The 11824-nt window shown below is 39.9% G+C and overlaps 1 protein-coding gene across 1 annotated transcript; it reads left to right on the top strand.

Moving 5' to 3' along the window:
- The first annotated feature begins 576 nt into the window (after positions 1-576).
- Positions 577-10733, top strand: rpl8 (ribosomal protein L8). The gene is made up of 6 exons (XM_060833055.1): positions 577-650; positions 2775-2920; positions 3402-3543; positions 7381-7599; positions 8055-8170; positions 10529-10733. Exons 2-6 carry the CDS (start codon positions 2783-2785, stop codon positions 10685-10687), a joined length of 774 nt encoding a protein of 257 aa, XP_060689038.1. The 5' UTR covers positions 577-650; positions 2775-2782; the 3' UTR covers positions 10688-10733.
- The last annotated feature ends 1091 nt before the right edge of the window (positions 10734-11824 follow it).

Here is an 11824-nt window from a genome sequence, read left to right as displayed (position 1 = left end):
CTTGGTTTAATTTAGATTTGTTACATAAGGCATTAAATATCATAGGTAATGTAATTGAATTGAGGCAAACAAGAGTGCAGCATATTCAATGAAAAAAGGTTGCATTTCACATAATGTCTATTTTAAAATCTTTGTAATGTACTTTTAGATAATTTATGAATAAAACATATCTTTTGCAAAATGAAGCTGATACATCCATAATGCACTCATATAAAATAAAATCTTTAATTTCAAATTTTGAATATAAAATATTCATTGTGCTTGTCCTTGATTCTGGGAAGAAACTGTTGATTCTTTTTGGATAGTGTGGCTGTTTACCAGTAAATGTAGGCCGCCTATAAACTGGGAATTCTCGGAAACCAAGAAGCTAATTGACAGCCCGAAGGCCACAGGGCCACCCGGAACTGGAGGAAATAAACTACAATACCCATCATGCAACATCGGCCCGCGCACACAATTGACCGTTTAATTTTTAAAAGTTTTAATTTTGACAAATATCGTTCTAGGTTTGCCTTCACAAGAATCGCCTTTTACTTTTGGTGCATTATTTGTGGAGAAATGTAATGTAACTGAAGGGTGGGTGTCCACGGGTCCGGAAGAAGTCGTCGCGCGGTGGAGGGAGACTTCCTTTCGCGCGGACAGTGCTCAAGGTAAGGAGCTTGTGGTGACCGTTGAATGGCGGCAATCCGTCTGTAATCTCTTGTTTAAACGGCCATCCGGCTAATTTTGTTCATTAGAGTTAATCAGCATCATGTCGGTGTTTCTGCTGAGAATGTATTTTATCACATTTCCGGATATTTGGGCAGTTTAAAACGCATTTTCGATGGAGGGCCCTGTTCCCTGTAACATGGAGCGTCCGGGTGTGAAGACGCTGCAATTGTGGATGAATAACAGCGGATAAGGTTTTAATCTCCTGCTGCCCTCCTGATTGGGTTTTTGTTTTGCGCTAGCACGGATTTAAGGTTATGTTGTCCCCAGTGGGAAAGCTGAGAGAATAAGTTGGAATTCGTCGTTTTTTATATAAAGAAGCTGGGCAAGGAAGTCATAAGGTACAGAGTTAGGCCATTATTGTATGTCTCACTGTCTTTGAAATCTTTGCAGTCTACAATCACGGATTGCTACTTTGCACTCTTTTTTTTATCTTAATACTTAGATCATATTTCTTTTTCCTGGCTCTTTTAGAAATGCCGCGAGTACCTAAAATCAAACGTAATGAAGGATACTGCAGAGAAGTCAAATGATATCCTGTTGCAGCAATGAGTGTGCCATAACCTGAGATTTAAATGTCCAGCCACAGCGTAGAAAATAGGAGTAGGCCGTTCAGTATGCTCCACCGTTCAATATGATGTCGGTTGATCTCATTTCATTGCTTTAGTGCTAAAAGCTACATTTACATCATTCTCAAAAGTCTTCAGTGTTTAGGCTTCAGCACCTTACTGTGACAAAAGTAAAAACAATTCCTGATGAAGGGCTTTCGCCTGAAACGTCGATTTCGCTCCTCCTTGGATGCTGCCTGAACTGCTGTGCTCTTCCAGCACTACTAATCCAGAGCCTTACTGTGACAGATAATTCAACAGATTCACCGTTCTCTGCTTGAAGGATTTTTTTCTGTCTCATCCATGGCCTAATCTGTGGATTGTGACCCCTGGTTCTAGAGTCCCTGGTCATCGGAAAGATCCTGCATTCACCTTCTAATCCTTCTAGAATTTTCAAAAGTTTCATGAGATCTCTCCTCATTCTTCTGAACTGTAGTGAATATAGTCAGAACTGATCCAGTCTCTCCTCATATGTTAATCCTGGCATCCCACAAATCAGTCTGTAAACCTCCTTTGCACTCCCTCAATAGCCAGAATATCCTTCATCAGATAAGGAGCCAAACAGTGCACATCATTCCAGATATGGTCTTAGCAAGACATCTTTGCTTCTGTAGTAAAATTCACTTGCTATGTAGACAAAAGTATTTGTCGTCTTTGCCTGCTGCACTTGCATACTTTCTTTCAGCGCCTGGTGCCCAAAAACTCCCAGATCTCATTGCACAACCATCTTCCCCAGTTTTATTGTCATTCAGATGAAAATTGTTTTTGCTACCAAAGTGGATGACCTCCCATTGATACACGTTATACTGCATCTAGTATATACTTGACTTGGCCAAATAGCCAAATGTTTTGACAGTTGTTGTGAAAGGATGGGTGTATGAGGTAAATTTGAGGTTAGGATGTCAGGTGAGTGATTGCTACAGGTACATCAAAGTATGAGTTGAGGAGGGTTTGGTGATTGTCAGGTTTTCTTTGCGGGGAGTGGGTGTAGTAATCAGTTTAGATTGGAGAATGGGTGATTGCAAAGGATTTGTGGTAAATTGGGGGTTCAGCTTAACATTGGATTTGAATTAGGCTTTTATTCATCTAACATTTTCTGGGGTAACCAAAAATGGAACAGTCTGAGTTTTCTGCTTTTGACAGATTCTTCTGGAGGGTCCCACACATGGGCCCATGAACCATTGGAATCTTTAACCTCCTGGGAAGTTTCCATGGAGACTATGATTCCACATGGCTCTGATGTGCAACCTCAATCTGTGATATTCCATCAGAATATCTGGGCCATTCCTAGACTTGTAATTTTACATTTAACTGATTCTGAGTGAGTGGAAATTTTTTAAAGTTATAATTAAATGGGTGGAAAATTACAATATTTCTGAAGTTTATCTATTATCTGTTGTTTTAACTTCTGGAATAATTTTAGGGGGAATCATTTAGATTGGATTTTTGTATTTACAGGGTGCACAATGGGTCGTGTAATTAGAGGCCAGAGGAAGGGTGCAGGCTCTGTCTTCAAAGCTCACGTGAAACACAGGAAAGGTCCTGCAAAGTTGAGAGCTGTGGATTTTGCTGAACGTCATGGTTATATCAAGGGTATTGTCAAGGCAAGTATTCATTTAAGAATGGAATTTTTCTTCAATCAATGGAGTTAACGAAATCATAGAATTTTGCAGCATTGTAACAGACCCTTCAGTCCGATTCATCTATGCTGATCAGATATCCTAAACGGATGTAGTCCCATTTCCCAGCATTTGGCCCCTATCCCTCTTAAACCCTTCCTATTCATGTAACTCATCCCAATGCCTTTCAAATGTTGTAATTGTACCCATCTCTCTCACACTCACCGCCTCCCCCCCCCCCCCCCCCTCCCCCCTCCCTCCCTCTCTCCCCATCCCATGTCCCTGGCTTGTTCCATACATGGACCAAGCACTGTGTGAAAACAAATTGCCTCGAGCTTCTTTTTAAATCTTTGCCTTCTCATAAGGATAAAACAATAAACATGTCTCCAAAATCACAGCTGCTTAAATAGGTAAATTTATGGCAGAAATAATTATAAACTAATTAGATTCTTGACTTATTTTGCAGGATATAATTCATGACCCTGGCCGTGGTGCTCCTTTAGCAAAGGTGGTGTTCCGAGATCCTTACAGGTTCAAAAGGAGGACTGAGCTGTTCATTGCAGCAGAGGGTATTCACACTGGTCAGTTTATCTACTGTGGTAAGAAAGGTAAGGTGTGAAATTATATTATGAGAGAGAGATATATATTGTGTGTGTTTTCTACTTGTGATGAATTTCGGGGTTTTTTCCCGGATGACAGCTGGTGCCTAGTGGAGTTCCACAGGGCAGAAGTGGGTACTGCAGATGCTGAAGATTAGAGTCAAGATTAGAGAGGTGCTGGAAAAGCACAGCAGGTCAGGCAGCATCTGAGGAGCAGGAAAGTCGATGTTTTGGGCAAAAGCCCTTCATCAGGGAAGGGCTGATAAAGGGCTTTTGCCCAAAATGCCAATTTTCCTGCTCCTCAGATGCTGCCTGACCTGCTGTGCTTTTCCAGCACCTCTCTAATCTTGACTCTGAGTCCCTGTGGTGCTCAGTGTTGGGATCACAATTGTTCATGTTATACATTAGTGATCTGGACAAAGGATAGGTGGTAGGTTAGATATTGTTAAGAAAGCAGGGAGGTTGCAGAACAACTTGAGCATTTAAGATGAGTGGGCAAAGAATTGCAGATTGAATATAATGTGGAAATGTGAGGTTATAAATTTTAGGAGGAAAAATAGAAGCGTATACCATTTTCTAAGTGAGGAATGGCTTCAGAAATCAAAGGCACAAAGGGACTTGGTAGCCCTAGTTCAGGATTCTCTGCAGGTTCAGCTGGCGGTAGGGAAGGCAAATGCAATGTTGACATTCATTTTGAGAGGACTAGAAAATGAGCAAAGGTGTACTGCTCAGGCAGTATAATGTGCTGGTTGGACAACATTTGACATTGTGAGCAGTTTTGGTCCATATCTAGAGAAAGATGTGCTGGCATTTGAGGGAGTCCAGTGTAGGTTTACAAGAGTGATCCTGGGGTAAAGGGCTTGTCGTATGAGGAGCAGTTGAGAACTCCTAGGTCTGTACTTGATGTAGTTGAGGAGGGGGATCATAGTCTCTAGTCCACTCTACGCTTCCAAGAGCAGGGAAGACTCGGACCTGGGGACACAGCCTCCGTGAAAGGCTGACCCGATACAACTGAGATGAGGAGAAATTTCTTCAACCAGAAAACGATGTCTCTGTGGACCGCATTACGACAGAGGGCTTTGGAGGCCTAGTAATTGAATGTATTTAAAACAGTTTCTTAATACAAGAGGGATCAATGGTTGTGGGGAGAAGGCAGGAAAATGCTGATTTGTTTCTCAAACACAATGATTGAACGGCAGAGGAGACTTGATTGACTCAGTGGCCTGATTTTGCTCCTGAATCTTAGTCTTATGAAGCTATTTGGTAAATAATTTAATCAAACAAACCAGGAAGGTTCTAGGTTAACTCTGATCTTATCCAGTTACTTCCCAGAAAAGGTAACTATTGAAATAAAGTTAGAAAGATCCAAGTTTCAAAACTTTGACATCACCTTTTATAAAATGTGAATGGAGATTTTGGGGTGATATAGAGATGTAGCAGCAGCACAAATGCCAAATCAGGGAGGTAGCTGTGGAAAATAAGGTTAAGGCCAATCCAAAAAGATTGAACAAGTACATTTAAGAGCAAGCAATTAGAGAAAGATTAGGATCTGTTAAAGATCAGAGGTCATTTTTGTGTTGGACCTCAGGAGATGGGTGAGATTAAATGAATATTGTCAATTTTTACTGTGAAGAAAGAAGTGGAGGCTGAAGACCTTGGGGAAATATTCATGTTTTGAAAACCAGTCACATTACTGAAGAGCAAGTGTTGGGGGTATTAGAAAATATGAAGGTGGATAAATCTCTGGGACCTGATCTAGTGTATTCCAAGTTGTGGAAGTTAGGCGAGAAATTGTGAGGGCCCTTACAGAAACACTTGTACCATCTGTAATTACAAGTGAGGTGCTAGATTGCTGGAAATTGGCTAATGTGCCTTTATTTAAGAAGGAATGTAAGGAGAAACCTGCAAACTAGACCTGAGAGTCTGATGTCAGTGGTGGGCTAGTTGTAGAGGGTGATTCTGAAAGATAGGAGTTATATGCATGGGGGAGGGGGGGAAAACGAGGAATGATTAGGGATAGTCAGCATGTTTTGAGAGAGAGAAATCATGTCTCTTGAACTTGATGTTACTTTGTTTTTTTTTAAAACAAAGAAGATTGAGGGCAGAGCAGTAAGGTTTCACATGGTGGACTAATCAGTAAAGGTCGATCACATTGGTTTCAGGGTGAGCTTGCCAGCTGGATACAAAACTGCCTTAATGGCAGGAGATAGAGAATGATAGGAGAGGGTTGTTCTTTGGACTGGAGGTCTATGACCAGTGGTGTTCTATGGATTGGTGCTGGGTCCAATTTTGTTTGTCATTTTACATAAATGATTTGATGAAAACAGAAGACATGTTTAGTAAGTTTGTGGATGACCTCAAAATTGTGGTGTAGTGGATAGTGAAGAAGGTTATCTAAGATTATAAAGAGGTTTGTTGGGCTGAGGAGTGGCAGATAGTTTAATTTGGATAAATGCGAGTTATTGAATTTTGGTAAAACAAGTGAGGGCAGGACTTGTACCGTTAAAAGTAGTGTTGTAGAGCAGAGACTTAAGGATTCAGGTACAGAATTCTTTCAAGTTTACATCACATAAATAGGAGGGTTAGGTACTTAGCAGACTTGCTTTCATTGCTCACTCCTTTTTGAGTACAGGAGTTGAGACGTTATGTTGAGTTTTTACAGGATGTTGGTGAGGCCTCTTCTGGAGTAGTGTTGTCTGGTTCTGCTTACCGTGGTACAGGAAGAATGTTATTAAGCTGGAGAGTGTTCAGAAGAGATTTACCAGGATGTTGCCAGGACTGCGTGTTCTCATCTGTAAGGATAGGCTGGGACTCCTTTCACTAGAGCGTAGGAGGTTGAGAGGGGTATAGATAATGTGAATGGCAAGTGTCCTTTCCCTAGGGTGGTGGATTTTAAAATTAGGGGGCATATTTTTAAGGTGAGCGGATAAAAACTTAAAAAGGTATGAGGGGCAAATTTCTTTTGACACAAAGATGGTTCATGTGTGGAATGAACTTTCAGGGGAAGTGATGGATGTCGGTCTAGATACAACATTTTAAAAGATATTTCGAGAAGTACATGAATAAGAAATGTTTGGGATATGGGCCAAGCACCAGGCAGGTGGGATTAATTTAGTTTGGGGTGACGATCAGCATGGACGTTTTGGACCGAAGGGTCTGTTTCTGTACTGTATGACTCTAACTCAGTTTTTCAAGCATGATGCTTGAATTTTCTGTCGTCCCTATCTTGAGTATAATTGCAACTGAAATAATGCATCCGTCAAGATACATTATTCTTTGATCTTTTAATACTTTGAAGTGATGCTGTACTCCTTTTAGTGCTGCCTTGATTACCTCACGTTGCATGCAGTTTTGGCCGTGCTTTTAAAAGGGTCGGAATGAGTTTTTCGGACACTTGGAAAGTGAATGGGATTCGTACAAATAAACGCTTGGATGTTCTCCAAATGCTCTGTCTTTGAGGCCACCTAGTCTACATTTCAGTTGCCATAAAAATCTGCGGTGCCTGTCCCCGTGTTGCAGAACAAATGCTCTCCAGTCTCGCTTAGATGTGGCTGCCAATTTTTTTCTTTATCTGCACTTGCACCCCTTTTCCTCCAGTCTCATCCACTTCACATTTGTGGCTTTTTACATTCATGTTTAACCTGGCATCAGCAAGAAGCAGGGTGGTGTGGGACACCATTAAAGGTTAAAACGGTTAATCAATGAGGCTGACTTTTGTTTTTCCCTGATGGTCCCATGTATAACTGGTTCCTGAGTAATGTAACTAAGCAGAGTACTTGGGCAAAATATTTGACATTCACACCAAATTTGTTGACTCAAACTTTTTAAACTCTTCCTTGCTTGCAGCTCAATTGAACATTGGAAATGTCCTCCCTGTGGGTACTATGCCAGAAGGCACCATAGTGTGTTGTCTGGAAGAGAAGCCAGGTGACCGTGGCAAACTTGCCCGTGCCTCTGGTAATTACGCCACAGTCATTTCCCACAATCCTGAGACTAAGAAAAGTCGTGTCAAGTTGCCATCTGGTTCTAAGAAAGTTGTTTCCTCAGCGAACAGAGCTATTGTTGGTAAGATTTACTTGACAATTTTTACAAAGTCCTTCTAACAATTCTGTTGACTGTTAAGCCTAAAAATATTCAACTCATTCGCAATTCATTGCTTTCAACATGAACTACATCCAAAACTAGGAAGAGGGCAACATTTGGTTTATAGTATTTATTGTGTCTAAATATTTACACAAATCAAAACTAGTTCTTTGTTTAAAATTGTTTAAACAGTGCTTTATTATCTTGTAATAAAGGTTGTGCATGTTATAGTTCATTATGTTATCTAATTTAATCGGTTGTATTTGAGAAAAAATGTTTCAGTATGATATTTAGTTATGCACCAGTTGGTACAATAACTGCATTTGGCAACATCTTTGAAGTGATTGGATTTCTAACTCAAGAATATTGAATAACATACTAATTACAGTATAAATTAAAGTGTAGTTATGCTAGTTAGGTATTTACATTGATTGCAGGTGTTGTTGCTGGTGGTGGTCGTATTGATAAGCCCATATTGAAGGCGGGTCGGGCTTACCACAAATACAAGGCAAAGAGAAACTGCTGGCCACGTGTTCGTGGTGTGGCTATGAATGTAAGTGATAGTTCATCTTATGTTTTTGCCTCATTCTTTGTAAACCGCAGATCACAACTTTTCTGCGGGCACCGATGTGAACTTACATTATTCCCTTGGATACTGTTGTTATCTTTCAACCAAAAAAAGCACCCTCAACCTCAACATGCAAATCCCTGATCCAACTGTCTGCAGCCAATCTTTCCCCTCCGGTTTTTGAATATGTTGTGAGCTCACATTCATTTTACCTGGCACTCATTTGAATACCTCTGTTCTGATGAAGACTCACTAGACTCGGAATGTTAACTCTGTTTTATTCTCACCAATGCTACCAGACTTGCTGAGTTTGTCCAGCAATTTTGTTTTTGTTTGATTTCCAGCCTTGGCAGTTCTTTGTTTTATTTTAATGTCTCTCAGGTTTCTTATCCTCTCAAATATGGTCTCAATCCGAATTTCAAATCACATTTGCTGTGACTGAAAGTTCCTTGTCTGTTTGATTTTTCTAGTCTGTGGTCAACAACAGCAGCTTCATGTATCAGTTCACTCCCTTGTTCAAAATTATAATGTCCTCACTAGCAAAACTTCAGAGGTTCTCTTCCCATAGTGTAGCTTCTGAAACAGTTCATGGTTGCCTGATTATTGCTTATTTACTCTCTGTTCCATTGTAACAAAATTACAGACATTGTCAGGTTCCACAAGAATGTCTATTCTTCCAGTTTTGCATTAAAATGGTTAGCAACTTTGTCCTGCCAAGAGGTCTACCATCTATGGACTGTCATACCCCCAAGCAGTTTGCTGTACTGATAGCAGCCATGTCTTTCGTCATAAGCTTGGTGGTCCCTTAAAACTTCCATTTCTTTATCCTTTTCAGCAAATTCAGGATTATTCCTAAACCTACTACTTGAACCAAGATTTTAGCCACACCCTCTTTTTAACCTTTTTGACTTGGTGTCAAATTTGGTTTGATTGTGTATTATCATTTTTCTATGTGTAAGGTCTATATGAATGCAAAGTTTAGTTAGTAACATGCTAATCTAAATTAGATTTGAATTATAATTAAGAAGTGTCCCTTCCATTCCCAAACCAACTGCTTCTCCAGATTGGACATGACCTGTCTTGTATTTCCATTTGCCCTGGTACTTTTAAAATTAAATTGCACATGTACGGACGCTTGATGTAGTTTACCATTTAAGATCCAACTTGGCTGGACCATTCAAATCATTGGTGTAATTTGCTCTAATCAGCCAAAATTGCTTACTATTCCTGGATTATGATAATTTGCAGCATTATATTTGTATTCTTCATCTTAAACCCATTCCCCTTTATTCATAATAAGTGCAAAGAATTCAAGTTACTAAGACTACCTGCACCACTACCTTGTCAAGTTAAATTTAGTCTCCGGTTCCACCACAACCCACCGTAATTTCTGTGGTTTTAAAAGTAGGTAAATTTGTTGCATGTACACTATTTAGAATCTTCCAAATTTCTTTTGATTCAGCAAGTATTTGAAAAAGAAAAAGCAACTCTTGCTCTGATTTAATAATCATGAGAAAGGGAAATCAGAATCCGCTGATGACTTCTCTGGAAATGTAGTTTCTATAACTGCAAATTTGATTGGGAAATGTTATTTATGTGGACTTCCAGAAGGCATTTAGTGAAGTATCTCATGAGGCTTTAGCTGAAGTTTATGGGATCAAGGGTAAATTATTGACCTGGATAAATGAATGAGTGGCAGGAACCAGAGTAGGAATAATGGACAGACATTCTATTTGGCAAAATGTGATCAGTGATGTCCTGCAAGGGTTACTATTGGATCTTCAACCTTTCATTATTTATGATTAACAAAGCTGATGGTACCCTTTCCTAGTTTGTTGATGACATAAAGATCAGCAATTTGGAAAAAAGCCTAAATTAGAAACATGCTAAATTGATAAATTGTGAATTTGTGGTACTTTAGACCTCAGAAGCTGAATGAAAGGTTGCTGACTGGGGACTAAAAGAAAAGAACAGGGGGTTTTAGTGAAAATAGGCCCAGAGAGACTGGAGACGAGTAAGTTCAGAAAATTAGGATGTATAAGTGACTTGTTCCAGAGGGTGCTAAGTCTGCTGTCTCCTTGAATCAGAGGGTCACTGTACCTCCAGTGAGGGGAAGGTTTCAGCAGGAGTGTCCTTCCTGCTTAATGCAGCTGGTGTGAACAGTTGCATCTATCCTATCTTGTCTGTAGGATCAGGAGTACTGGACAGATGAAGTACAAACCCCAACTGGACTAAGTGATTTATTTCCATACTCCTTTTTAAATAATGAGCTTTGCCAAATGTAGAAATGTACAGGAATTGTAGGGTATAGAATTTGTTAAAACCATTTTTCTTCTTCCACAGCCTGTAGAACATCCTTTTGGTGGTGGTAACCATCAGCACATCGGGAAGCCATCAACAATCAGAAGGGATGCTCCAGCTGGTCGTAAGGTTGGTCTCATTGCTGCTCGTCGTACCGGTAGACTGCGTGGTACCAAGACTGTCCAGGAAAAGGAGAACTAGTTTCTTTGTGTATTTGCATAAATTTGAAAAATAAATATTTTAAAAAAAACTTGACTGTGACTGTTGCTCTTAATCTCTGGTAAGTGTTGATGGGTGATTTGATTGCAGCTTCCCAGCAAAGTATAAGCTCTCTAACAAATAGGCAGGTGGACTGCAAATTTAGAATAGGGTGTAGTCACTGACAAAACTGGAACTCCTATGGTTGAGAGGTTATTAAAAATGATATGCTGGTTCATTACTTCAAACATAAAGGTTAAATTTGGTTGTATGCAGTAGAGAAGTTAGGAGGGATTTGTATCAACATTGCATAAGCACTAAACAGTTTCACTCTCGAAAATAATTACTTATAATATTTCACCATCACCCCATCATTTAACTGTCTAAGAAATGTGAGAATTTAATGCTACAGTGAACCATTTGGTAGTATGATGGTAATTGACATGAATAGTGATTAAAGTAAGTAGTAAACTCTTCAAATACGTACAGTTGGTATAGGTTTGTTATGTTTGATCCATTTCTTTCATCGTGCCCCTTTCCTCGGCTAAGAGAACAAACACACATACAAGCCAAGGGCTCCCTTAATAAGCTTCTTAAACATCAGCACTAAAGAAAAGGCTGAAACATTTGCAACAATCTTCAGCTAGAAATCAGATTGAATGACCCATCTTGGCATCTGCCACAGAATCGGCAGCCTTAAGCTAAGTCAATTTACTTCACATCAAAAAGTGATTAAAGGCACCAGATAGTGCAGAGGCTATGAGGCCTGACATCATTCTAGCAATATTGCTGAAAATGGGTGCTCCAGACCATGCTGCATCTCTGACCAAACTATTCTGGTGTAGTTACACCTGCATCTACCTGACAATGTGAAAAACGGTCCAGGCATATGCGGTACACAAAAAGGACAAATCCAACTGAACCAGTTAACCCCATTATTCTCGAACATCAGTGAAGTTGTACTATGAGGTAGCATCTGCACACTTAGTCTATATTTCACTAGGGCTGCTCAATCCATGACCTCATTACAAAATACACAAACAAAATTCCAGAGCTAGCTAGCTGCTGAAGGAGTAACATACCGAAAGCTGCTTCCAAATAAACCTGTTGGGACTATAACCTGGTGTGTGATTTTTAGCT

This window comes from Hemiscyllium ocellatum, chromosome 12, assembly GCF_020745735.1.
Source record: "Hemiscyllium ocellatum isolate sHemOce1 chromosome 12, sHemOce1.pat.X.cur, whole genome shotgun sequence".
NCBI classification, from domain to species: domain Eukaryota; kingdom Metazoa; phylum Chordata; class Chondrichthyes; order Orectolobiformes; family Hemiscylliidae; genus Hemiscyllium; species Hemiscyllium ocellatum.
This window is presented reverse-complemented; position numbering and strand designations above follow the sequence as displayed.